Below are 26,433 nucleotides of genomic sequence, written 5' to 3' on the forward strand. Positions count from 1 at the left end.
CTGATTTGGAAAGTCTGGATTTTTTTTCAAATATTCAAGTAATAATGTGATTACCCAACACATTTTAGTCTTCAGTCACAAACTAAACACCCATGTCTGAAGAAAATATCCCAATTTTTCAAACAAAATGCGCATTTCAACCTTAGGGATATGCCCTTGCTTCACTGAGAACAGAGCTCTTGTTACTTCCAAAACAGCTTGTCTTCACCTGTGAAGCAATCTTTTATTAGAAGACTCTCTCTCCGAACTTCTCATTTGGGTTGAACTGAGACAATGCCTGGTGTGTGACTGGGAAGGACGTGAAAATAAAAAATGCTTCATTAAAAGATTTGCTTACATATGTGGGAATAGCAAGGAGAGAAGTTGAAGGAGGCCATATATTTATCTATGTCCCCACATTTCCTGCTTCACTAATGCAAATACTGAGCTTTTGCATTGCTCATAGCATGCAGAGCAGCAAAGTGCACTAGTCAGCCTTTTGCTGTTCTCTACAAAGAGCTAAGGCTGATATTCTTTTTCAAGCAGATGTTGGGAGAGAAAAATAAAGTAGGTCTAATTAGGGATAGAAGCTAACAGTATTTTATTCTGTGTATAAACAGCTGTTCAAGGAACGGAGAACTTCAGCTTCTACCAGCATCTGAAGACAAGGAGGGTCATAAGCACTTCACAAATGCTTTTTCCAGTATTTGAAACATTTTTTTTGGCATATTTTCTTTGTCTATTTTCCATATCAGAGCAGGCCCCATTTCTCCCATTCATTGCCGTAAGGTACTTAGAGTTGCGAAACTGAGTCTCAGAAAAATGTCAAATATGATGAAAAAGAAAGAGGAAACATTATAAAAGAGAAGAAACTGGAAACAAGTTCTCCTATGGGTCACATTCTTGTAGGTTTGGCAAGTTCTTATATTTCATCCACTAAAAACCTACTACCACCTCAGCTGCTTCTGCTGCTGCCATTGCTGCTCTGGTGTGTGCCACCAGGGAATGGTCCATAAAAAGAACACCTCCTAAAGCACTGCATAATGTCACTGCCAGTTTGCAGTATGAAAAAACAGCTCTGCTCTTGAAAAACACCACTGGAGATTTACCCCTTTCTTTCTTTCTTTACCATTTACCAGATTGTGAGAGAAATTGAATATAGTTACTTTGATGAAGAAAATCCAAACTATTTATCATTACAATTAGATGTTCGAGGATAATTTTGAGGACATTAGAATACATAAGTTGATCAAAAACCTGAGAGTGTAAAAAAGATTAAGTCCTCCAATAAAAATTACAACACTGAGTTGTAACAACTACTTGACTAAGAGGAAATGACACTGCCATATCAGATATAATCAGTACTTCATTCTAGTTTCTTGAATGATAGACACAACTTACCAGAATAAAAATTATAGTTATGATTAAACATTCAGCTAGTGGGAAAGCGACCAAAAAAAAAAAACAGGAGGCATGTCAGTAAGTTTAAAATACTTTTTGTTAAATTGGGTGTTGATTCTGGATGTTGATACACCTAGAGCAAAATTAAACCTTAAAATAATGGGAAAAAGTATCAGTCGGACTACTACTGAGATATATCATGGAATCTCCATTAAGACTTCAAAGATTAAAGATAACATAAGATTTTCAAATGAACCACAGTGATCCTTAAGGAACTAAAGGCTGTGGGGATAAAGTGGTTAAATATTTATGTTAGAAATGAGTGCAAATGGGATCCTCCATTCATCACCTACTGATGTATAGAAATATATTCAATCACTGTAGAAATCTGAAAATCTGTTTTATCTCAATATCCTTCTGCAGTAACACAAACCTGGGAAGTGTCTGAAGCCTGAAACACTGTAAGATAAGGACTAAAGTATAAACTCAATCACATTAATAAATTAGATAATCAGTTATCCAACTCTCTGAACAACAAGATCCTAAAACAACTTTCTGTATAGTTATTGAGGGGAAGAAACCTTAATATTTTTAAGATGAAGCTTGATCATGTAATGGAAGTGCGTATGCAATGTGTGTGAATAGCAAGAGAGTACAAAGTCACAAGTTTATCTCTAGTCCTTGCAACATGTGAAATTTCTTCTACAAGGAAAAATATATCTTTGGGAAATATTTTTAACACAGGCCTCTCAACATCACACCCACAACACGATGCTATTATTATTTTCTTTAGTAAGCTGGATTCTGTTATAGGATTATAGTATTTGGTTTTCTTTTACAGTGAATTTCTAATGCAGAATTGCTAAGAATTAATCTTCAGACTGAATAGGCTTGCTTCAACGCTTTCTGACTAAGTGATAATTAAAACTCGGTCTTCTAGTGCTTTGGAAGTAACATTATATGTCTCTATTTGCATTTCAGGTCTATACCAAGTATGGTAACACCCGCCAACTTTCCATAAACTGCTGATTCAGACTGGCAGGTACAACATTATCTGTTCTCTTTTTCGCCCATATGTTTTCTGGTTGCAGAAAAAAAAAAAAAAATCAACCCCAAACTTTTTTTCATCTCTAAATAACCAAATGCATCTTCTGGCTTGCAAGAATATGACAAAACTCTGTGAGGATCAAGATGAATCATGTAACCCACATGTATTTCAACAAACACATGGGTGTACACCAGAAAGTTTTACTGCTGTTAACTTCTAAAATTATCAGGTAAAAAATTATGTCACTTATTCCACAGAATTTTTCAGTAACAAACTCTACTGAACAATGACTAAATTATTCTGAGATTTGAAAGATTGTAACTTGTCCTGGTTTGAGACAGGTATTTGCCAAGAAAGGCAGGGGCCTCTCCCTGAGATGGATAGTGCAAATCCCCCTGCCTCCAATTTATATACTTTGACTCCAACAATAAAGAAAATGAGCTCCTATGGAAGAGTAGAAAGAAGGCAAGAATATACAGTAATTCCCCGGTTCATACTCTTCTAGCTTCCAACCATTTTTGGCTTGGAAAATTCCCAAATCCTGCTGGTATTTATCTAATTGGTAATCATCAATTAATCTCTCTTCCAAATGCTTACTAGTCCCTTCTTGTCAAAATATATTTTGTCATCCAAGATGCCGTACAGCAAATAGTTTCACAGGCCTAACACAACCATAACTTTCCTCTTGCTTTTAATGTCTTGGGATTTTTTGTTTATTTGGGAAGTTTTGTTTGATAGGTTTTTGTCAGCCCTCCAACACTAATTTGATGGTCCTGATTTTCTTATGTTGGATGAGACAAATGACAGCTCACTATCCTACTCATGATTTTGAAGACTTCTGTCTTGATTAAGCTGCCTTAATTTCACGTTGAAGATTTCTAGCCATCATTGTCTATGTGAGAGCCATTCCATTCTTTTGAATTCCTTATCTCTGAAGTTTTCTTGTTCCAGTATATATTTTGTGAGGTCAAAGGATGATAACTGCCTATGACATTTCTGGTGTTGACTATACCGTGGATGTATTCAGTGTTTTAATGCAGTTTTCTTTCATTATCTTTTCCTATTCATGTGATTCCAATGTTTGATTTTGTTTTTGACTTTTGCTGAGCACTGGACCTAGCATGCATATTATGATTCCAATGCCTCGTTCCTAAATGATAACACTCATCATACTATATATGAATGTGGGACAATCTTCCCCTTATGTGCGACACTTTACACATAAACAAACTCAAAATCTCACATGCAGTTCATATATAGAATAATTTACTCCAGAGGTGAGAACCAGAAATAGTAACACATCAGTGTCACATGGGGAAGAGAGATCAGATTCCTAATATCTACTTAACTAAATAATTAAATTCTTATATTACTTATTGATTGGAAAAAAGCATATCTTACCCTTGTAAACTTAATGGTCTCACTGATCTGTAGGTTCTCTCTCTTGTCTCAAACATGTGCTGCCTCTTGCAGACCTCCATTAATTTTTAGTTGTTCAACACAGTGTGGGGCAGCTGAGGAAGTAGAGACTGACAATTTATTATTCTACAGTGTTTTACTCACTGATGACTGCAACCAGAAGGGAGGGAGGGAGAGAGGAACGGAAAGAGAATGAGAAGTGGGAATCAGAGGTAGGGAGAAGAAAGGAAGGAAGGAAGGAAGGAAGGAAGAAGGAAGGAAGGAAGGAAGGAGAGGAGGAGAAGGAAGGAAGGAAGGAAGGAAGGAAGGAAGGAAGGAAGGAAGGAAGGAAGGAAGGAAGGAAGGAAGGAAGGAAGGAAGGAAGGAAGGAAGGAAGGAAGGAAGGAAGGAAGGAAGGAAGGAAGGAAGGAAGGAAGGAAGGAAGGAAGGAAGGAAGGAAGGAAGGAAGGAAGGAAGGAAGGAAGGAAGGAAGGAAGGAAGGAAGGAAGGAAGGAAGGAAGGAAGGAAGGAAGGAAGGAAGGAAGGAAGGAAGAAGGAAGGAAGGAAGAAGAAAGAAAGAAGAAAGAAGAAAGAAAGAAAGAAGAAAGAAAGAAAGAAAGAAATGAAGAGGTAATCAGGGCTCTACTTGAAGTGACCTTTTGGTGCTTCTGGTTCTTCTCCCAGCTTTGCTAGCAGAGCAAGTGCCTCTGCCCCTGGCAACTTCTGGACCTGGGAATGCAGCCAGAGGCCTATCTCCTTTCACTTCAGGAGACAGGGTGTGGGCACATCAGCTTGAAAGGACAGCGGTTGTTTCACTGTTGCATTTCTTGGCTTCTTCAAGGCCCTGCCAACCCTCCAGCCTGTGCTAGAAGACACAAAGTTCCCATGCTGAAGGAAAGACGTGGGAAGCTTGAGGAAGGATGAGGGCAGCCCTGGGATTCCCCCTTTGCCCAAGAGGTTTCTGTAGCTGAAGCTGCTGACAAGGACCAGATTTGACAGTCCAGAATGGGTTTGTGCATGTTTTATTTTTTGGATCCTGCGTGGGACGTGGTAACTGGGTGCTGCAGAGGTTCGGGCAAGGCATCAGAAATGCCCGCCCCGCACCCAGGGGTGGCACAAGATGTCCTCCAGCTCCGGCCTGTCCGCGGGGTGCTTGGCCAAACACCAGCGGATCAGATCTTCACACGCTGGGGAGAGAAGGCAGAAAGCGCCGGTCAGTGGCAGAAGGCTCCTGCCCAGCAGCCCCCGGAGCCCGTGGGACCCGACCCAGTCTGTCCCGGGAGAGCGACACAGCGGGACACGGCCGCCTCCTTCAGCCACGCGTGCCGCACTGAGCCAAGCTAGGCTGCACGCTGCCGTCACCTGCCAAAGCCTGCCTTCTTGAGGCTGGATACCAACCTGGAGAGACCTGGTGCCCAAAGAAGAGCTGCCCCGACACGATGTCATGGTCCTTGCAGAAGGGGAGGTTCCCGCAGACCATGACGTACAGCAGCACGCCCAGGGACCAGATGGTTGCCGAATGGCCGTAGTAGCAGCCACAGGCGATCCACTCGGGTGGGCTGTACACGTGTGTTCCTAGGGGAGACAGGCAGGTGCTGTCCAGGCGCAGCCGCTGCCTTGCAGAGCCTGGCTGCCAGCCTCCTGGCTGAGGCAGGGGCTGTGCCGGCAGACCTCGACTTCTCCCGCAGGCCACCCCACGTCCCCCAGACAACTGGCCAAAGCCAAGAAACCATCCTGCAAGGCAAAGGAGGCCAGCGGAGCAGCCCACGGCCTTGCAGGCCAGGCAAGCCCAGGCGCCGGAGCCCGGCTTTTGCAGTCCCCTCTGTGTGGGCAGGGCCGGCAGCCGGCTCTGGGCACGGCATCTGCCCTGTGCCAAATGCACGGCAGCCGGCTGAAGGCTGCGCCCCGCAGCGCAGGAGGGAACGGGGCCGTGCAGTGCCTGGCACTGGGAGCAGGGCCCGGGCTCTGGGCTCACCGGCAAATTGTGTGTAGGGTCGCTCCTGGAGGAAGGTGCCGCAACCGAAGTCGATGAGCTTCAGGTCACCACTCTCCGGGTTCACGAGGAGGTTCTGGGGCTTGATGTCGCGGTGCAGGACGCCGCAGGCGGTGCAGTGCCGCACGGCCTCCAGCACCTGGCGGAAAAGCCAGCGCGCCATCTCCTCGCTCAGGACCTCGTGCTCCAGCAGGAGCTGCAGGAGATCCCGCGATGCCTCCGGACGCTCCATGACCAGTAGGAAGCTGTCAGGCAGCTCAAACCAGTCGAGGAGCTGGATGACGTAGTGGCAACCAGAGCCCACCTTCTCCATCAGCACGACCTCCATGGGCACACGGGTGCCGTCGGGCTGTGAGGAGAAGACAATGCCTCCAGCAGGCCTGATGCTGCCCTGTGGCTGTGCTGCCCCCTCCCTGCCTGGCATGGCCCAGTGCTCACCCCCGGGCAGCCTCCCTGCTGCTTGGGCTTCGTGCTTGGGAGGTGCCCCCTTCCCGGCCCCACCACCGGTCTCTGGCACCGCCAGGCCCGCCATGCCCCGGCTGGCACGCTGAGCCCACGCCCGCTCCCCCCGCCATCCCCCGCCTGCCACTGCCCAGGCCCCGGCCTTATCCCTGCCCGCCCCGGCCCTCTCTGTCCCGCTGGCCCCGCTCACGCACCAGCTCGTCCCACTGCAGGACGCTCTCCCGGGCCACGCGTTTGATGGCCACCTGCAAGCCATGGAGAGAGGGGGGTTGAGCTCAAGCCCGGCCCCTCCCCGCCCCTGCCCCTCCTGCCACGCCCGGCCGTCGCGGCCACTCACCGGGCTCCCATCGGAGAGGCGCGTGCCCGAGAAAACGGTGCCGAAGCCGCCGCTGCCCAGCTGCGGGCCCAGCTGGTACAGCTCCTGCAGCTGCTTCTTTTGCCCTGCAGCCAAGAGCCAGCCATCAGCCTTGCGTCCAGGGCCCCCCTCCCAAGTGCCCGCCAGTCAGGCGGGCCGAGCCGCCGCGGGCCACCTTGCTCTCACCTGCTTCCTGCTGCGTGCCGGGCAGTGGCCGCTGCCTGTTAGTGTTCGAGCTGGCCAGCGGCACAGCTGGGGCAGGGCAGGGCCCAGAGATGGCTGCAGGAGCCGCTGAGCAGCGGAGCAGGACGGCACCGTTGCTGTCCCCGGCCTCGTGGTCTGCCCTCTGCTGCTGAGGACGGCCGGGGCTACAGCCCGAGGCTTCGCCCAGGGGGATCCCAGGAGCAGCTGTAAAGCAGACAGGGGTTTTTGAAGCAACCGGAGACCAGGTTGCTCTCAGGGGCCCTGGCCTGGGAATGCCCCTCGAGAGCCCCGGGGGAGCCTCAGACAGCTCCTGGGCAGATCTCACCTGCTATTAGAGAGCCCTTTGTGGTGGTCGAGGGCTCTCTTGGGGCAGCTTCCTGCAGATGGAGGAGACCCCTTGGTGTCTCGAGGGTCATCTCCACCTCCAGGCTGCGGCTGTTGCCAGCTGCCACACCCGGCACAGCATCCTGGCAGCTGTGGGCCGGCAACGGCCGGCTCCAGGACGCTTGCTGCTCCGCCAGCTGCTCCTCACAAGGCTCCCCTGGCTCGGGCTGGGCTCCCGTTTGGCCTCCTGGGCCTTCCCTGACCACATCAATGGTCAGGGCTGCGCCCGTGGGTCCAAGGGAGCTGGGAGACCTGTCCCCGGGCTCTGCCCCTTCCGCAGGCTGACAGGTCTCCCCGAGCCTCTGCAGGGGATGGCGGCTGTCAGAGAGAGCAGAGGCTGGTGGCGGGATGGAGGGTCTCTGACAGCCTGAGGCCCCTGCATGGATGGCGGGTCTCCCCTGCTGTGCCATCCTTGCAAGGGCTGAGGCTCTCGCAGCAGAGGCGAGAGGCCTCTCACAGGGATGGGGGCCTCCTGTGGAGCCGGATGAGCCACAGCGGCCCAGGTGGCCTCGCTTCACCAGCTCCGCCAGTTCCCTCCACAAGGCCTGCCACATCCCTGAATAAAGCGGCGCACGTGCCCCATTGCGATCCCTGAGCAGCAGCATCAGATCCTGCAGCTCCTGGGCCACGGCCACCAAGGGGCCGCAGCTGCAGGGGCTGCCCAGGGGTCTCGCAGGAGCACGTGGCCGCTTGCGAGGCTTGGCCCGAGGCCTGAAGGAGCCGGGAGCCACCGGGGCTCCTGCCTTCCTCCGGGAGCCTCTGGGCCAGACCACGGGGCGCTTCCTGCGCTTTCGTCTCCGTGTCTGCCGCCTCCGTGGTTGCCAGTGGCCAAGGGCCCAGCAGACAGCCACGGTGGCCAGCAGCAGGACAAGCGCAATCATTGGGACGACACCGTCACTCATGGCTCCGGCACGTCCCATCGCGACTGCACTGGCAGCTGCGGCTGCTAGGCCCTGGTTTCTATAGCGGCAGCGCGGTGATGTCACAGTGCTGCGGCCAGGACATCACAGCCCCGGCTCATTCCAGCGCTTCAGCCCCTTTGTGCCGTCACACCGCCCCGCCCCTGCCTCAGGGATCAGCGGAACCGGCTCATGGCTGAAGATGCACGTGGCCAGAGAAAGCCTGGAAGCAAGGAGCCTGGAAATAAGACTGGGAGCTCAGCCCTGTGTCCTTTAGGATACTGCTGGGAATCCATAAAGCAGCCTGTTCTCAGGATTCTCAAGGACAAGAAAGGATAACAGTGACTAAACACCTGCTGGAGACAGTGATGTTTTTCCGTAAAAGCACGTTTTCAAGAGGTGTTGCCTTCCTCAGACCAATCAGATCATGTCTATCCTGGCTCCATGAACCATTGTATAAAAAGTGTAGTGTTTCTTTCAATAAAGGGCTTTTCCCCTCTCCATTACACGAAGGAACTTATTGTTGCATTCCTCACGCCGCTCGCGTAGCCCCAAAATGCGACAAGGCCGTTGGCAATGAATCGTTCCCTGGAGCAAGTGGCATATCAGGAGGAGCGCTGCTGCCAGCAGTGCCGAGCCCAGGGCTCCCAGGATGCTGCAGCGTTCCCAACTGGAAACACCCCAGCACTCTGTGCCTGAGCAGATCCTCCAGAGACAAAGGGAGTTGAAGTTTCTCTGTCTCTGGGGAGCTCTCCTGAGCTGGCTGTCGAGGGCAGGCAGAGAATTTTGCTAGCGGTTCACTGACCTCTGCAGTGCCTCTGCTCTAAATACATCAGGCTTTGCTAAGGAGCGCTCACGGTGCCCCCACTGCTCTGGTTTTCTCTGCCAGAAGGTTTCTTTCTTCCCAAGAGCTGGCCCGTGTTGCGTTTGCGTGGGAATGCTGTGCATCAAACATAGGGGTTGCTTTGCTTTCTGCTGAGCAGGGCTTGCTCTCTTCAAGGGCCTTGCAGTGTCCCTTGGTACAGTGCAATGTTTTCCTACTGGGAAGGTGGAGCCTCGGAGAGGCTGCCTGCAACAGGAGCTGGACAGTGTTCAAGGAATCAAGTCGGTGTTTATTCAAAGGCCTTCAAAGGATACACCTTGGCCAGCACAAGAGCCTGGCCTGTGGCTCTAGCCAAGATGGACGCAAGATGGACTGACCCATCACAGGTTTTCACACTTTTGAAGTTTAGGTCCATTGCCATTCTCGGGGTTAATTGTCCAAATCACAGCTTCAGCTTATGAAGTTCCCTCCTCCCAGATTGCTTTCTTCCCTTCGCCGCTGTTTACACTTTTGGGCCAGAAGCTGCAAGGGTGTCCTTGGTTCTCAGGCTGGAAAAGGACTGTTTTGTCTAACAAAACTGTGACGAGAGCTTTAGGTGAAGTTCAGAGCTACACACAAAGGCAGTACAGAACTTGAAAAATGTGAAAGCTAAAACTGAAGGCATCAAAGGGAGGGATGGATGAGTGTTGAAGACGGAGGCAAAGAAGGCATGAAACAAAGGCAAAGAATTTGTGAAACACCTGTACCGTGTCTCTGTCCCTGTTGGTCAAGTGGCCATCCACATCCTGCAAGGGGGTGATGGTCTTTCTACAACGTTTTTTCCCATCAACGTGTTTTAAAATATCCTTTTGGTTGTTCCCCCCCCTCTTTTTATTTCTGGCCACCTGCATCTCCAGTTGAGCTTTCACCACACCAGCTTTCCCCCCACAGTGGCAAGAAGCATCTGTGTATTCTTCTCCTGACCTGGATTGCACAGGGCACACAGCTTCCTTGTCCATGCTTTTTCCCAGAGAAGTTGCCTGTTCAGGCAAGGCAGCCTTCTGCCTCGCCTGCTGGGCTTCCGACATGTGGAAATGGCCGGCTCGTGTGCCCTTAGGAGGTGATGTTTCAAAAGAGAGCAGCACTGATGGAGCCCAGCACCTTGCAAAACATTTTCCCCGGGGACCTTGCAGCCTGAAGTCAGCTCTCCTCACGGCCCAAGCTGAGGTTCTGCTGGTCCTTTTCCTCTTGTCAGAGGTGTGAACCTCGATGGATTTGTTGTTGCTGTGGCCAGGACGGTCGCCAATCCCCACTTGGCTCAGGGCACGTGGGGCTCAGGCAGCGGCCTGCCTCTTGCGGGGGGCTGAGCTGGTGAGTCCTGAGCTGGTGAGTCCTGGGCTGAGTGGGGGGGCTCCCCCCTTACTGTGAGGAGCCTCCCTGGGGAGGAAGAAAGGCCTGCCACGAGCCAAGAAGCCTGCAAAGGAAGAAAGAAAAGAAAGGAAGGAAGGAAGGAAGGAAGGAAGGAAGGAAGGAAGGAAGGAAGGAAGGAAGGAAGGAAGGAAGGAAGGAAGGAAGGAAGGAAGGAAGGAAGGAAGGAAGGAAGGAAGGAAGGAAGGAAGGAAGGAAGGAAGGAAGGAAGGAAGGAAGGAAGGAAGGAAGGAAGGAAGGAAGGAAGAGGGTCATCAGGGCTCAACATGAAATGACCTTTTGTTGCTTCTGGTTCTTCTCCCAGCTTTGCTAGCAGAGCAAATGCCTCTGCCCCTGGCAACTGCTGGCCCTTGGAATGCAGCCAGAGGTCTCCCTTGTTTCACTTCAGGAGACAGGGAGTGACCACATCAGCTTGAAAGGACAGCGATTGTTTCACTGTTGCATTTCTTGGCTTGTTCAAGGCCCTGCTACCCCTCGGCCTGTGCTGGAAGATACAAAGTTCCCATGCTGCAGGAAAGGCGTGGGAAGCTTGAAGAAGATTGAAGGCAGCCCTGGGATTCCCCCTTTGTCCAGGAGCTTTCTTTAGCTGAAGCTGCTGACAAGAACCAGACTTGACAGCCCAGAATGGGTTTGTGCTTGTTTTATTTTTGGGGTCCTGCGTGGGACGTGGTAACTGGGTGCTGCACAGGTTCTGGCAAGGCATCAGAAACGCCTGCCCCGCACCCAAGGGTGGCAGAAGATCTCTTCCAGCTCTGGCCTGTCCGCGGGGTGCTTGGCCAAACACCAGCGGATCAGATGTTTGCACTCTAGGGAGAGAAGGCAGAAAGCGCTGGTCAGTGGCAGAAAGCTCCTGCCCAGCTGCCCCCAGCGCCCGTGGGACCCAAGCCGCTGTGCCCCGTGAGAGGGGGAGAGCGGCAGAGCGGGACACGGCCACCTCCTTCAGCCACGCGTGCCGCACTGAGCCCGTCGGCATGGGTTGCCTCCTGCGGCCGGCCCTTGAGGGCACATGGACGTCCCGCCGAGCTGCGTGAGAGCCAGGCCGGGCTGCACGCTGCCATCTGCCGCAGCCTGCCTTCTTGAGGCTGGATACCAACCTGGAGAGACCTGGTGCCCAAGGAAGAGCTGCCCCGACACGATGCCACGGTCGCCCCAGAAGGGGAGGCTCCCGCAGACCATGACGTACAGCAGCACGCCCAGGGACCAGATGGTTGCCGAATGGCCATGGTAGCAGCCAAGGGCGATCCACTCGGGTGGGCTGTACCCGTGTGTTCCTAGGGGAGATAGGCAGTGCTGTCCAGGCACAGGTCACTGCCTTGCAGAGCCTCATGCCAGCCTTCTGGCTGAGGCAAGGGCCTGTGCCGGCGCCCTCGACTTCCCCCGCAGGCCACCCCACGTCCCCCAGACAACTGGCCAAAGCCAAGAAACCATCCTGCAAGGCAAAGGAGGCCAGCGGAGCAGCCCACAGGCCTTGCAGGCCAGGCAAGCCCAGGCGCCGGAGCCCGGCTTTTGCAGTCCCCCTCTGTGTGGGCAGGGCCGGCAGCCGGCTCTGGGCACGGCATCTGCCCTGTGCCAAATGCACTGGCAGCCGGCTGAAGGCTGCGCCCGCTGCCTAGGAGAGGAATGGGGCCGTGCAGTGCCTGGCACTGGGAGCAGGGCCCGGGCTCTGAGCTCACCGGCAAATTGTGTGTAGGGTCGCTCCTGGAGGAAGGTGCCGCAACCGAAGTCGATGAGCTTCAGGTCGCCACTCTCCGGGTTCATGAGGAGTTCTGGAGCTTGATGTCACAGTGCAGGATGCCACAGGCAGTGCAGTGCCGCACGGCCTCCAGCACCTGACAGAAAAGCCAGCGCGCCATCTCCTCGCACAGGAGCTCCTGCTCCAGCAGGACCTGCAGGAGATCCTGTGATGCCACTGGACGCTCCATGACCAGCACGAAGCTGTCAGGCAGCTCAAACCAGTCGAGGAGCTGGATGATGTAGTGGCAGCCAGAGCCCACCTTCTCCATCAGCACGATTTCCATTGGAACACGGGTGCCGTCCGGCTGTGAGGAGGAGACAATGCCTCCAGCAGATCTGATGCTGCCCTGTGGCTGCGCTGCCCCCTGCCTGGAACGGCCCAGTGCCTGCCCCCGGGCAGCCCCGCTGTTGCTTGGGTTACCTGCCAAGCCCCAGGGGATGCCTGGGAGGTGCCCCCTGCCCGGCCCCACCACCGGTCTCTGGCATCGCCAGGCCCGCCATGGCCCAGCTGGCACGCTGAGCCCATGCCCGCTCCCCCCGCCATCCCCCGCCTGCCACTGCCAAAGCTTTGGCCTTATCCCTGCCCGCCCCGGCCCGCTCTGTCCTGCTGGCCCCGCTCACGCACCAGCTCGTCCCACTGCAGGACGCTCTCCCGGGCCACGCGTTTGATGGCCACCTGCAAGCCATTGAGAGAGGGGGGTTGAGCTCAAGCCCTGCCCCTCCTTGCCCCTCCCTGCCCCTGTCACGCCCCTGCCCCTCCTGCCACGCCCGGCCGTCGCGGCCACTCACCGGGCTCCCGTCGGAGAGGCGCATGCCCGAGAAAACGGTGCCGAAGCCGCCGCTGCCCAGCTGCGGGCCCAGCTGGTACAGCTCCTGCAGCTGCTTCTTTTGCCCTGCAGCCAAGAGCCAGCCATCAGCCTTGTGCCCAGGGCCCTCCTCCCAAGCGCCCGCCAGTCAGGCGGGCCGAGCCGCCGCGGGCCACCTTGCTCTCACCTGCTTCCTGCTGCGCGCCGGACAGCAGCCGCCACCTGGCAGCCGTCGGGTTGACCAGCGGCACAGCTGGGGCAGGGCAGGGCCCAGAGGTGGCTGCAGGAGCCGCTGAGCAGTGGAGCAGGGACGGCACCAGTCGCTGTCCCCGGCCTCGTGGTCTGCCCTCTGCTGCTGAGGACGGCCGGGGCTACAGCCCGAGGCTTCGCCCAGGGGGGATCCCAGGAGCAGCTGTAAAGCAGACAGGGGTTTTTGAAGCAACCGAGAGACCTAGGTTGCTCTCAGGGGCCCTGGCCTGGGAATGCCCCTCGAGAGCCCCGGGGGAGCCTCAGACAGCTCCTGGGCAGATCTCACCTGCAATTAGAGAGCCCTTTGTGGTGGTCGAGGGCTCTCTTGGGGCAGCTTCCTGCAGATGGAGGAGACCCCCTTGGTGTCTCGAGGGTCATCTCCACCTCCAGGCTGCGGCTGTTGCCAGCTGCCACACCCGGCACAGCATCCTGGCAGCTGTGGGCCGGCAACTGCCGGCTCCAGGACGCTTGCTGCTCCGCCAGCTGCTCCTCACAAGGCTCCCCTGGCTCGGGCTGGGCTCCCAGTTTGGACTTCCTGGGCCTTCCCTGACCACAGTCAATGGTCAGGGCTTGCGCCCGTGAGTCCAAGGGAGCTGGGAGACCTGTCCACGGGCTCTGCCCCTTCCGCAGGCTGACAGGTCTCCCCTGCGCCTCTGCAGGGGATGGAGGCTGTCAGAGATAGCAGAGGCTGCTGGCAGGGATGGAGGGTCTCTGACAGCCTGAGGCCCCTGCATGGATGGCGGGCTCTCCCGCTGCTGTGCCATCCTTGCAAGGGCTGAGGCTCTCGCAGGCAGATGGACTGAGGCCTCTCACAGGGATGGGGGCCTCCTGTGGAGCCGGATGAGCCACAGCAGCCCAGGTGGCCTCGCTTCACCAGCTCCTCCAGTTCCCTCCACAAGGCCTGCCACATCCCTGAGTAGAGCGGCGCACGTGCCCCAATGCCATCCCTGATCAGCAGCATCAGATCCTGCAGCTCCTGGGCCACGGCCACCAAGGGGCCGCAGCTGCAGGGGCTGCCCAGGGGTCTCGCAGGAGCACGTGGCCGCTTGCGAGGCTTGGCCCGAGGCCTGGAGGACCCGGGAGCCGCAGGGGCTCCTGCCTTCCTGCGGGAGCCTCTGGAGCGCACTGCGGGGTGCTTGATGCGCTTTGGTGACCCTGTCTGTCGCCTCCATGGTTGCCAGTGGCCAAGGGCCCAGCAGACAGCCACGGTGGCCAGCAGCAGGACAAGCGCAATCATTGGGACGACACCGTCACTCATGGCTCCGGCACGTCCCATCTCGACTGCACTGGCGGCTGTGGCTGCTGGCCCGGGTTTTACAGCGGCAGCGCGGTGATGTCACAGTGCTGCGGCCAGGACATCACAGCCCCGGCTCATTCCAGCGTTCAGCCCCTTTGTGCCGTCACAGCCCCGCCCTGCCTCAGGGATCAGCGGAACCGGCTCATGGCTGAAGATGCACGTGGCCAGAGAAAGCCTGGAAGCAAGGAGCCTGGAAATAAGACTGGGAGCTCAGCCTGTGTCCTTTAGGATACTGCTGGGAATCCATAAAGCAGCCTGTTCTCAGGATTCTCAAGGACAAGAAAGGATAACAGTGACTTAAACACCTGCTGGAGACAGTGATGTTTTTCCATAAAAGCACATTTTCAAGAGGTGTTGTCTTCCTCAAACCAATCAGATCATGTCTATCCTCGCCCCATGAACTGTTGTATAAAAAATGTAGTGTTTCTTTCAATAAAGGGTTTTTTCTTTCTCTATTGCACGAAGGAACTTATTGTTGCATTCCTCACGCCACTCGCGTAGCCCCAAAATGCGACAAGCCCGTTGGCAATGAATCGTTCCCTGGAGCAAGTGGTATATCAGGAGGAGCTGCTGCTGCCAGCAGTGTCCGAGCCCACGGCTCCCAGGACATGCTGCAGCGTTCCCAACTGGAAACACCCCAGCACTCTGTGCCTGAGCAGATCCTGCCAGAGACAAAGGGAAGTTGAAGTTTCTCTGTCTCTTGGGAGCTCTCCTGAGCTGGCTGTCGAGGGCAGGGCAGAGAATTTTGCTAGCGGTTCACTGACCTCTGCAGTGCCTCTGCTCTAAATACATCAGACTTTCGCTAAGGAGCACTCACGGTGCCTCCACTGCTCTGGTTTTCTCTGCCAGAAGGTTTCTTTCTTCCCAAGAGCTGGCACGTGTTGCGTTTGCGTGGGAATGCTGTGGCATCAAACATAGGGGTTGCTTTGCTTTCTGCTGAGCAGGGCTTGCTCTCTTCAAGGGCCTTGCAGTGTCCCTTGGTACAAGTGCAATGTTTCCTACTGGGAAGGTGGATGCCTCGGAGAGGCTGCCTGCAACAGGAGGCTGGACAGTGTTCAAGGAATCAAGTCGGTGTTTATTCAAAGGCCTTCAAAGGATACACCTTGGCCAGCACAAGAGCCTGGCCTGTGGCTCTAGCCAAGATGGACTGCAAGATGGATGACCCATCACAGGTTTTCACACTTTTGAAGTTTAGGTCTATTGCCATTCTCGGGGTTAATTGTCCAACTACAGCTTCAGCTTATGAAGTTCCCTCCTCCCAGATTGCTTTCTTCCCTTGGCCACTGTTTACACTTTTGGGCCAGAAGCTGCAAGGGTGTCCTTGGTTCTCAGGCTGGAAAAGGACTGTTTTGTCTAACAAAACTGTGACGAGAGCTTTAGGTGAAGTTCAGAGTTACGCACAAAGGCAGTACAGAACTTGAAAAATATGAAAGCTAAAACTGAAGGCATCAAAGGGAGGGATGAGTGTTGAAGACAGAGGCAAAGAAGGCATGAAACAAAGGCAAAGAATTCGTGAAACACCCGTACCGTGTCTCTGTCCCTGTTTGTCAAGTGACCATCCACATCCTGCAAGGGAGTGATGGTCTTTCTACAACGTTTTTTCCCATCAACGTGTTTTAAAACACCCTTTTGATTGTTCCCCCCCTCTTTTTATTTCTGGCCGCCTGCATCTCCAGTTGAGCTTTCACCATAGCAGCTTTCTCCTCACAATGGCAAGTGGCAAGAAGCATCTGTGTATTCTTCTCCTGACCTGGATTCCACAGGGCACACAGCTTCCTTTTCCATGCTTTTTCCCAGAGAAGTTGCCTGTTTAGGCAAGGCAGCCTTGTGCCTCACCTGCTTGGCTTGCGACATGTAGGAATGGCCGGCTCGTGTGCCCTCAGGAGGTGATGTTTCAAAAGAGAGCAGCACTGATGGAGCCCAGCACCTTCCAACACATTTTCCCCAGGGACCTTGCAGCCTGAAGCCTTCTCTCCTCGTGGCCCAAGCTGAGGTTTTGCTGGCCCTTTTCCTCTTGTCAGAGGTGTGAACCTCGATGGATTTGTTGTCGCTGTGGCCGGGACGGCTGCCAATCCCCACTTGGCTCAGGGTACGTGGGGCTCAGGCAATGGCCTGGCTCTGGTGGGGGCTGAGCTGGTGAGTCCTGGGCTGGGTGGGGGAGCTCCCCCCTTACTGTGAGGAGGTGCCCAGGGGAGGAAGGAGGGTAAGGCATGAGCTGTGAGGCCTGCAAAGGAAGGAAGGAAGGAAGGAAGGAAGGAAGGAAGGAAGGAAGGAAGGAAGGAAGGAAGGAAGGAAGGAAGGAAGGAAGGAAGGAAGGAAGGAAGGAAGGAAGGAAGGAAGGAAGGAAGGAAGGAAGGAAGGAAGGAAGGAAGGAAGGAAGGAAGGAAGGAAGGAAGGAAGGAAGGAAGGAAGGAAGGAAGGAAGGAAGGAAGGAAGGAAGGAAGGAAGGAAGGAAGGAAGGAAGGAAGGAAGGAAGAGGTCATCAGGGCTCAACATGAAATGACCTTTTGTTGCTTCTGGTTCTTCTCCCAGCTTTGCTAGCAGAGCAAATGCCTCTGCCCCTGGCAACTGCTGGCCCTTGGAATGCAGCCAGAGGCCTCTCTTGTTTCACTTCAGGAGACAGGGCGTGGGCACATCAGCTTGAAAGGACAGCGCTTGTTTCACTGTTGCATTTCTTGGCTTGTTTAAGGCCCTGCTACCCCTCGGCCTGTGCTGGAAGACACAAAGTTACCATGCTGAAGGAAAGGCGTGGGAAGCTTGAAGAAGATTGAAGGCAGCCCTGGGATTCCCCCTTTGTCCAGGAGCTTTCTTTAGCTGAAGCTGCTGACAAGAACCAGACTTGACAGCCCAGAATGGGTTTGTGCTTGTTTTATTTTTGGGGTCCTGCGTGGGACGTGGTAACTGGGTGCTGCACAGGTTCTGGCAAGGCATCAGAAACGCCTGCCCCGCACCCAAGGGTGGCAGAAGATCTCTTCCAGCTCTGGCCTGTCCGCGGGGTGCTTGGCCAAACACCAGCGGATCAGATGTTTGCACTCTAGGGAGAGAAGGCAGAAAGCGCTGGTCAGTGGCAGAAAGCTCCTGCCCAGCTGCCCCCAGCGCCCGTGGGACCCAAGCCGCTGTGCCCCGTGAGAGGGGGAGAGCGGCAGAGCGGGACACGGCCACCTCCTTCAGCCACACGTGCCGCACTGAGCCCGTCAGCATGGGCTGCCTCCTGCGGCCAGCCCTTGAGGGCACATGGACGTCCCGCCGAGCTGCGTTAGGGCTAGGCCAGGCTGTGTGCTGCCATCTGCCGAAGCCTGCCTTCTTGAGGCTGGATACCAACCTGGAGAGACCTGGTGCCCGAAGAAGAGCTGCCCCGACACGATGTCATGGTCCTTGCAGAAGGGGAGGTTCCCGCAGACCATGACGTACAGCAGCACGCCCAGGGACCAGATGGTTGCCGAATGGCCGTAGTAGCAGCCACAGGCGATCCACTCGGGTGGGCTGTACACGTGTGTTCCTAGGGGAGACAGGCGGTGCTGTCCAGGCGCAGCCGCTGCCTTGCAGAGCCTGGTGCCAGCCTCCTGGCTGAGGCAGGGGCTGTGCCGGCGACCTGGACTTCTCCCGCAGGCCACCCCACGTCCCCCAGACAACTGGCCAAAGCCAAGAAACCATCCTGCAAGGCAAAGGAGGCCAGCGGAGCAGCCCACGGCCTTGCAGGCCAGGCAAGCCCAGGCGCCGGAGCCCGGCTTTTGCAGTCCCCTCTGTGTGGGCAGGGCCGGCAGCCGGCTCTGGGCACGGCATCTGCCCTGTGCCAAATGCACTGGCAGCCGGCTGAAGGCTGCGCCCCGCTGCCTAGGAGAGAATGGGGCCGTGCAGTGCCTGGCACTGGGAGCAGGGCCCAGGCTCTGAGCTCACCGGCAAATCGTGTGAAGGGTCGCTCTTGGAGGAAGGTGCCGCAACCGAAATCAATGAGTTTCAGGTCGCCACTCTCCGGGTCCACGAGGAGGTTCTCGGGCTTGATGTCACGGTGCAGGACGCCGCAGGCGGTGCAGTGCCGCACGGCCTCCAGCACCTGGCAGAAAAGCCAGCGCGCCATCTCCTCGCACAGGAGCTCCTGCTCCAGCAGGAACTGCAGGAGATCCTGTGATGCCACTGGACGCTCCATGACCAGCACGAAGCTGTCAGGCAGCTCAAACCAGTCGAGGAGCTGGATGATGTAGTGGCAGCCAGAGCCCACCTTCTCCATCAGCACGATTTCCATTGGAACACGGGTGCCGTCCGGCTGTGAGGAGGAGACAATGCCTCCAGCAGATCTGATGCTGCCCTGTGGCTGCGCTGCCCCCCTGCCTGGAACGGCCCAGTGCCTGCCCCCGGGTAGCCCCGCTGTTGCTTGGGTTACCTGCCAAGCCCCAGGGGATGCCTGGGAGGTGCCCCCTGCCCGGCCCCACCACCGGTCTCTGCCATCGCCAGGCCCGCCATGGCCCAGCTGGCACGCTGAGCCCATGCCCGCTCCCCCCGCCATCCCCCGCCTGCCACTGCCAAAGCTTTGGCCTTATCCCTGCCCGCCCCGGCCCGCTCTGTCCTGCTGGCCCCGCTCACGCACCAGCTCGTCCCACTGCAGGACGCTCTCCCGGGCCACGCGTTTGATGGCCACCTGCAAGCCATTGAGAGAGGGGGGTTGAGCTCAAGCCCTGCCCCTCCTTGCCCCTCCCTGCCCCTGTCACGCCCCTGCCCCTCCTGCCACGCCCGGCCGTCGCGGCCACTCACCGGGCTCCCGTCGGAGAGGCGCATGCCCGAGAAAACGGTGCCGAAGCCGCCGCTGCCCAGCTGCGGGCCCAGCTGGTACAGCTCCTGCAGCTGCTTCTTTTGCCCTGCAGCCAAGAGCCAGCCATCAGCCTTGTGCCCAGGGCCCTCCTCCCAAGCGCCCGCCAGTCAGGCGGGCCAAGCCGCCGCGGGCCACCTTGCTCTCACCTGCTTCCTGCTGCGCGCCGGGCAGTGGCTGCCGCCTGGCAGCCGTCGGGCTGGCCAGTGGCACAGCTGGGGCAGGGCAGCACCCAGAGGTGGCTGCAGGAGCCGATGAGCAGCGGAGCAGGGCGGCACCATCGCTGTCCCCGGTGTTGTGGGCTGCACTCCGCTGTTGAGGACGGCCGGGGCTACAGCCCGAGGCTTTGCACAGGGGGGTCCCAGGAGCAGCTGCAAAGCAGACAGGGGTTTTTGAAGCAGCCGAGAGAGACTAGGCTGCTCTCAGGGGCCCTGGCCTGGCCTGGGAATGGCCCTCAAGAGCCCCGGGGGAGCCTCAGACAGCTCCTGGGCAGATCTCACCTGCTATTCGAGAGCCCTTTGTGGTGGTCGAGGGCTCTCTTGGGCCAGCTTCCTGCAGATGGAGGAACCCCCTTGGTGTCTCGAGGGTCATCTCCACCTCCAGGCTTGGGCTGTTGCCAGCTGCCACAACCGGCACAGCGTCCTGGCAGCTGTGGGCCGGCAACTGCCGGCTCCAGCATGCTTGCTGCTCCGCCAGCTTCTCCTGAGAAGGCTCCCCTCGCTCGGGCTGGGCTCCCATTTGGACTTCTGGGCCTTCCCTGGCCACGTCAACAGTCAGGGTTGCGCCCGTGAGTCCAAGGGAGCTGGGAGACCTGTCCACGGGCTCTGCACCTTCCGCCGGCTGACAGGTCTCCCTGCGCCTCTGCGGGGGATGGAGGCTGTCAGAGATAGCAGAGGCTGCTGGCAGGATGGAGGGTCTCTGACAGCCTGAGGCCCCTGCATGGATGGCGGCTCTCCGCTGCTGTGCCATCCTTGCAAGGGCTGAGGCTCTCGCAGGCGTGGACTGAGGCCTCTCAAAGGGATGGGGGCTTCCTGAGGGGCCGGATGAGCCACAGCGGGCCAGGTGGCCTCGCTTACCAGCTCTTCCAGTTCCCTCCACAAGGCCTGCCACATCCCAGAGTAGAGCGGCGCACGTGCCCCATTGCGATCCCATGAGCAGCAGCATCAGATCCTGCAGCTCCTGGGCCACGGCCACCAAGGGGCCGCAGCTGCAGGGGCTGCCCAGGGGGTCTCGCAGGAGCACGTGGCCGCTTGCGAGGGCTGGCCCGAGGCCTGGAGGACCCGGGAGCCACACGGGGCTCCTGGCTTCCTCCGGGAGCCTCTGGGCCATGACCGCGGGGCGCTTGATGCGCTTTCCGTCTCCGTGTCTGCCACCTCCACGTGGTTGCCAGTGGCCAAGGGCCCAGCAGACAAGCCACGGTGGCCAGCAGCAGGACAAGCGCAATCATTGGCACGATCACCGTCACTCATGGCTCCGGCACGTCCCATCTCGACTGCACTGGCAGCTGTGGCTGCTGGCCTGGCTTCTATAGCGGCAGTGCGGTGATGTCACAGTGCTGCGGCCAGGACATCACAGCCCCGCCTCACGCCAGCGCTCAGCCCCTTTGTGCCGTCACAGCCGCCCCGCCCCGCCTCAGGGATCAGCGGAACCGGCTCATGGCTGAAGATGCACGTGGCCAGAGAAAGCGTGGAAGCAAGGAGCCTGGAAGTAAGAACGGGAGCTCAGCCCGTGTCATTTAGGATACTGCTGGGAATCAAGAAAGCAGCCTGTTCTCAGGATTCTCAAGGACAAGAAAGGATAACAGTCATTAAACACCTGCTGGAGACATGATGTTTTCCATAAAAGCACATTTTCAAGAGGTGTTGCCTTCCTCAAACCAATCAGATCATGTCTATCCTCGCTCCATGAACCATTGTATAAAAAGTGCAGTGTTTCTTTCAAGAAAGGGCTTTTTCCTTCTCCATTACACAAAGGAACTTATTGTTGTGTTCCTCACGCCACTCGCGTAGCCCCAAAATGCAACAAGCCCGTTGGCAATGAATCGTTCCCTGGAGCAAGTGGCTTACCAGGAGGAGTGCTGCTGCCAGCAGTGTCAAGCCCACGGCTCCCAGGACACTGCAGCGTTCCCAACTGGAAACACCCCAGCACTCTGTGCCTGAGCAGATCCTGCAGAGACAAAGGGAATTGAAGTTTCTCTGTCTCTTGGGAGCTCTCCTGAGCTGGCTGTCGAGGGCAGGGAGAGATTTTTGTTAGCGGTTCACTGACCTCTGCAGTGCCTCTGCTCTAAATACATCAGACTTCGCTAAGGAGCACTCACGGTGCCTCCACTGCTCTGGTTTTGTCTGCCAGAAGGTTTCTTTCTTCCCAAGAGCTGGCACGTGTTGCGTTTGCGTGGGAATGCTGTGGATCAAACATAGGGGTTGCTTTGCTTTCTGCTGAGCAGGGCTTGCTCTCTTCAAGGGCCTTGCAGTGTCCCTTGGTACAATGCAATGTTTCCCACTGGGAAGGTGGTGCCTCGGAGAGGCTGCCTGCAACAGAGGCTGGACATTGTTCAAGGAATCAAGTCGGTGTTTATTCAAAGGCCTTCAAAGGATACACCTTGGCCAGCACAAGAGCCTGGCTGTGGCTCTAACCAAGATGGATGCAAGATGGATGACCCATCACAGGTTTTCACACTTTTGAAGTTTAGGTCTATTGCCATTCTTGGGGTTAATTGTCCAATTGCAGCTTCAGCTTATGAAGTTCCCTCCTCCCAGATTGCTTTCTTCCCTCGGCCACTGTTTACACTTTTGGGCCAGAAGCTGCAAGGGTGTCCTTGGTTCTCAGGCTGGAAAAGGACTGTTTTGTCTAACAAAACTGTGACGAGAGCTTTAGGTGAAGTTCAGAGCTACACACAAAGGCAGTACAGAACTTGAAAAATGTGAAAGCTAAAACTGAAGGCATCAAAGGGAGGGATGGATGAGTGTTGAAGACGGAGGCAAAGAAGGCATGAAACAAAGGCAAAGAATTTGTGAAACACCTGTACCGTGTCTCTGTCCCTGTTGGTCAAGTGGCCATCCACATCCTGCAAGGGGGTGATGGTCTTTCTACAACGTTTTTTCCCATCAACGTGTTTTAAAATATCCTTTTGGTTGTTCCCCCCCCTCTTTTTATTTCTGGCCACCTGCATCTCCAGTTGAGCTTTCACCACACCAGCTTTCCCCCCACAGTGGCAAGAAGCATCTGTGTATTCTTCTCCTGACCTGGATTGCACAGGGCACACAGCTTCCTTGTCCATGCTTTTTCCCAGAGAAGTTGCCTGTTCAGGCAAGGCAGCCTTCTGCCTCGCCTGCTGGGCTTCCGACATGTCGGAAATGGCCGGCTCGTGTGCCCTTAGGAGGTGATGTTTCAAAAGAGAGCAGCACTGATGGAGCCCAGCACCTTGCAAAACATTTTCCCCGGGGACCTTGCAGCCTGAAGTCAGCTCTCCTCACGGCCCAAGCTGAGGTTCTGCTGGCCCTTTTCCTCTTGTCAGAGGTGTGAACCTCGATGGATTTGTTGTTGCTGTGGCCAGGACGGTCGCCAATCCCCACTTGGCTCAGGGCACGTGGGGCTCAGGCAGCGGCCTGCCTCTTGCGGGGGGCTGAGCTGGTGAGTCCTGGGCTGGGTGGGGGGGCTTCCCCCTTACTGTGAGGAGGCTCCCAGGGGAGGAAGAAAGGCCTGCCACGAGCCAAGAAGCCTGCAAAGAAGGAAAGAGAGGAAGGAAGGAAAGAGAGGAAGGAAGGAAGGAAGGAAGGAAGGAAGGAAGGAAGGAAGGAAGGAAGGAAGGAAGGAAGGAAGGAAGGAAGGAAGGAAGGAAGGAAGGAAGGAAGGAAGGAAGGAAGGAAGGAAGGAAGGAAGGAAGGAAGGAAGGAAGGAAGGAAGGAAGGAAGGAAGGAAGGAAGGAAGGAAGGAAGGAAGGAAGGAAGGAAGGAAGGAAGGAGTCATCAGGGCTCAACATGAAATGACCTTTTGTTGCTTCTGGTTCTTCTCCCAGCTTTGCTAGCAGAGCAAATGCCTCTGCCCCTGGCAACTGCTGTCCCTGGGAATGCAGCCAGAGGCCTCTCTTGTTTCACTTCAGGAGACAGGGAGTGGCCACATCAGCTTGAAAGGACAGCGATTGTTTCACTGTTGCATTTCTTGGCTTGTTCAAGACCCTGCTACCCCTCGGCCTGTGCTGGAAGATACAAAGTTCCCATGCTGAAGGAAAGGCGTGGGAAGCTTGAAGAAGATTGAAGGCAGCCCTGGGATTCCCCCTTTGTCCAGGAGCTTTCTTTAGCTGAAGCTGCTGACAAGAACCAGACTTGACAGCCCAGAATGGGTTTGTGCTTGTTTTATTTTTGGGGTCCTGCGTGGGACGTGGTAACTGGGTGCTGCACAGGTTCTGGCAAGGCATCAGAAACGCCTGCCCCGCACCCAAGGGTGGCAGAAGATCTCTTCCAGCTCTGGCCTGTCCGCGGGGTGCTTGGCCAAACACCAGCGGATCAGATGTTTGCACTCTAGGGAGAGAAGGCAGAAAGCGCTGGTCAGTGGCAGAAAGCTCCTGCCCAGCTGCCCCCAGCGCCCGTGGGACCCAAGCCGCTGTGCCCCGTGAGAGGGGGAGAGCGGCAGAGCGGGACACGGCCACCTCCTTCAGCCACGCGTGCCGCACTGAGCCCGTCGGCATGGGTTGCCTCCTGCGGCCGGCCCTTGAGGGCACATGGACGTCCCGCCGAGCTGCGTGAGAGCCAGGCCGGGCTGCACGCTGCCATCTGCCGCAGCCTGCCTTCTTGAGGCTGGATACCAACCTGGAGAGACCTGGTGCTCGAAGAAGAGCTGCCCCGACACGATGTCGCGGTCGTCCCAGAAGGGGAGACTCCCGCAGACCATGACGTACAGCAGCACGCCCAGGGACCAGATGGTTGCCGAATGGCCGTGGTAGCAGCCAAGGACGATCCACTCGGGTGGGCTGTACGCGTGCGTTCCTAGGGGAGACAGGCAGTGCTGTCCAGGCGCAGGCCGCTGCCTTGCAGAGCCTCGTGCCAGCCTTCTGGCTGAGGCAAGGCCCGTGCCGGTGGCCCCGACTTCCCCCGCAGGCCACCCCACGTCCCGCAGACAACTGGCCAAAGCCAAGAAACCATTCTGCAAGGAAAAGGAGGCCAGCGGAGCAGCCCACAGCCTTGCGGGCCAGGCAAGCCCAGGGGCCGGGGCCCGGCTTTTGCAGCCCCCTCTGTCTGGGCAGGGCCGGCTGCCGGCTCTGGGCACGGCATCTGCCCTGTGCCAAACGCACAGCAGCTGGCAGCCGGCTGAAGGTCGTGCCCCGCTGCCTAGGAGAGAATGGGGCCGTGCAGTGCCTGGCACTGGGAGCAGGGCCCAGGCTCTGAGCTCACCGGCAAATCGTGTGAAGGGTCGCTCTTGGAGGAAGGTGCCGCAACCGAAATCAATGAGTTTCAGGTCGCCACTCTCCGGGTCCACGAGGAGGTTCTCGGGCTTGATGTCACGGTGCAGGACGCCGCAGGCGGTGCAGTGCCGCACGGCCTCCAGCACCTGGCAGAAAAGCCAGCGCGCCATCTCCTCGCACAGGAGCTCCTGCTCCAGCAGGAACTGCAGGAGATCCTGTGATGCCACTGGACGCTCCATGACCAGCACGAAGCTGTCAGGCAGCTCAAACCAGTCGAGGAGCTGGATGATGTAGTGGCAGCCAGAGCCCACCTTCTCCATCAGCACGATTTCCATTGGAACACGGGTGCCGTCCGGCTGTGAGGAGGAGACAATGCCTCCAGCAGATCTGATGCTGCCCTGTGGCTGCGCTGCCCCCTGCCTGGAACGGCCCAGTGCCTGCCCCCGGGTAGCCCCGCTGTTGCTTGGGTTACCTGCCAAGCCCCAGGGGATGCCTGGGAGGTGCCCCCTGCCCGGCCCCACCACCGGTCTCTGGCATCGCCAGGCCCAATGGCCCAGCTGGCACGCTGAGCCCATGCCCGCTCCCCCCGCCATCCCCCGCCTGCCACTGCCAAAGCTTTGGCCTTATCCCTGCCCGCCCCGGCCCGCTCTGTCCTGCTGGCCCCGCTCACGCACCAGCTCGTCCCACTGCAGGACGCTCTCCCGGGCCACGCGTTTGATGGCCACCTGCAAGCCATTGAGAGAGGGGGGTTGAGCTCAAGCCCTGCCCCTCCTTGCCCCTCCCTGCCCCTGTCACGCCCCTGCCCCTCCTGCCACGCCCGGCCGTCGCGGCCACTCACCGGGCTCCCATCGGAGAGGCGCAGTGCCCGAGAAAACGGTGCCGAAGCCGCCGCTGCCCAGCTGCGGGCCCAGCTGGTACAGCTCCTGCAGCTGCTTCTTTTGCCCTGCAGCCAAGAGCCAGCCATCAGCCTTGCGTCCAGGGCCCCCCCTCCCAAGTGCCCGCCAGTCAGGCGGGCCGAGCCGCCGCGGGCCACCTTGCTCTCACCTGCTTCCTGCTGCGTGCCGGGCAGTGGCTGCCTGCCTGTTAGTCGTTCGGGCTGGCCAGCGGCACAGCTGGGGCAGGGCAGGCACCAGAGATGGCTGCAGGAGCCGCTGAGCAGCGGAGCAGGACGGCACCAGTCGCTGTCCCCGGCCTCGTGGTCTGCCCTCTGCTGCTGAGGACGGCCGGGGCTACAGCCCGAGGCTTCGCCCAGGGGGATCCCAGGAGCAGCTGTAAAGCAGACAGGGGTTTTTGAAGCAGCCGAGAGAGACCAGGCTGCTCTCAGGGGCCCTGGCCTGGCCTGGGAATGGCCCTCAAGAGCCCCGGGGGAGCCTCAGACAGCTCCTGGGCAGATCTCACCTGCTATTCGAGAGCCCTTTGTGGTGGTCGAGGGCTCTCTTGGGCCAGCTTCCTGCAGATGGAGGAACCCCCTTGGTGTCTCGAGGGTCATCTCCACCTCCAGGCTTGGGCTGTTGCCAGCTGCCACAACCGGCACAGCAGTCCTGGCAGCTGTGGGCCGGCAACTGCCGGCTCCAGCATGCTTGCTGCTCCGCCAGCTTCTCCTGAGAAGGCTCCCCTGGCTCGGGCTGGGCTCCCATTTGGACTTCTGGGCCTTCCCTGGCCACGTCAACAGTCAGGGTTGCGCCCGTGAGTCCAAGGGAGCTGGGAGACCTGTCCACGGGCTCTGCACCTTCCGCCGGCTGACAGGTCTCCCTGCGCCTCTGCGGGGGATGGAGGCTGTCAGAGATAGCAG

General features: G+C 57.0%; 4 protein-coding genes across 4 annotated transcripts; all 4 read right to left on the minus strand.

Moving 5' to 3' along the window:
- Positions 1 to 4,909: 4,909 nt before the first annotated feature.
- LOC116997739 (collagen alpha-1(I) chain-like) lies at positions 4,910 to 8,144 on the minus strand. The gene is made up of 5 exons (XM_033062817.1): positions 7,263 to 8,144; positions 6,823 to 7,165; positions 5,802 to 6,722; positions 5,225 to 5,401; positions 4,910 to 5,013 (listed from the first exon to the last, which is right to left on the minus strand). The coding sequence occupies exons 1-5, from the start codon at positions 8,142 to 8,144 to the stop codon at positions 4,910 to 4,912; spliced, it is 2,427 nt and encodes an 808-aa protein (XP_032918708.1).
- Positions 8,145 to 10,977: 2,833 nt separating this feature from the next.
- LOC116997740 (serine/threonine-protein kinase pim-1-like) lies at positions 10,978 to 13,520 on the minus strand. Its single transcript, XM_033062818.1, is given in 8 exon segments — positions 10,978 to 11,159; positions 11,448 to 11,624; positions 12,027 to 12,116; positions 12,119 to 12,392; positions 12,713 to 12,763; positions 12,877 to 12,980; positions 13,081 to 13,115; positions 13,429 to 13,520. Coding segments are annotated over 8 exon segments (927 nt in total). The 3' UTR covers positions 10,978 to 11,055.
- Positions 13,521 to 17,633: 4,113 nt separating this feature from the next.
- LOC116997741 (serine/threonine-protein kinase pim-2-like) lies at positions 17,634 to 20,293 on the minus strand. Its single transcript, XM_033062819.1, has 6 exons — positions 19,744 to 20,293; positions 19,393 to 19,614; positions 19,189 to 19,292; positions 19,025 to 19,075; positions 18,337 to 18,703; positions 17,634 to 18,094 (listed from the first exon to the last, which is right to left on the minus strand). The coding sequence occupies exons 1-6, from the start codon at positions 20,210 to 20,212 to the stop codon at positions 17,634 to 17,636; spliced, it is 1,674 nt and encodes a 557-aa protein (XP_032918710.1). The 5' UTR covers positions 20,213 to 20,293.
- Positions 20,294 to 23,578: 3,285 nt separating this feature from the next.
- Positions 23,579 to 25,353, minus strand: LOC122149404 (serine/threonine-protein kinase pim-1-like). The gene is made up of 4 exons (XM_042779402.1): positions 25,316 to 25,353; positions 24,631 to 24,997; positions 24,049 to 24,225; positions 23,579 to 23,760 (listed from the first exon to the last, which is right to left on the minus strand). Exons 2-4 carry the CDS (start codon positions 24,974 to 24,976, stop codon positions 23,657 to 23,659), a joined length of 627 nt encoding a protein of 208 aa, XP_042635336.1. The 5' UTR covers positions 24,977 to 24,997; positions 25,316 to 25,353; the 3' UTR covers positions 23,579 to 23,656.
- Between the last annotated feature and the right edge of the window lie 1,080 nt (positions 25,354 to 26,433).

Source organism: Catharus ustulatus, chromosome 6 (assembly GCF_009819885.2).
Source record: "Catharus ustulatus isolate bCatUst1 chromosome 6, bCatUst1.pri.v2, whole genome shotgun sequence".
Taxonomy (NCBI): Eukaryota; Metazoa; Chordata; class Aves; order Passeriformes; family Turdidae; genus Catharus; species Catharus ustulatus.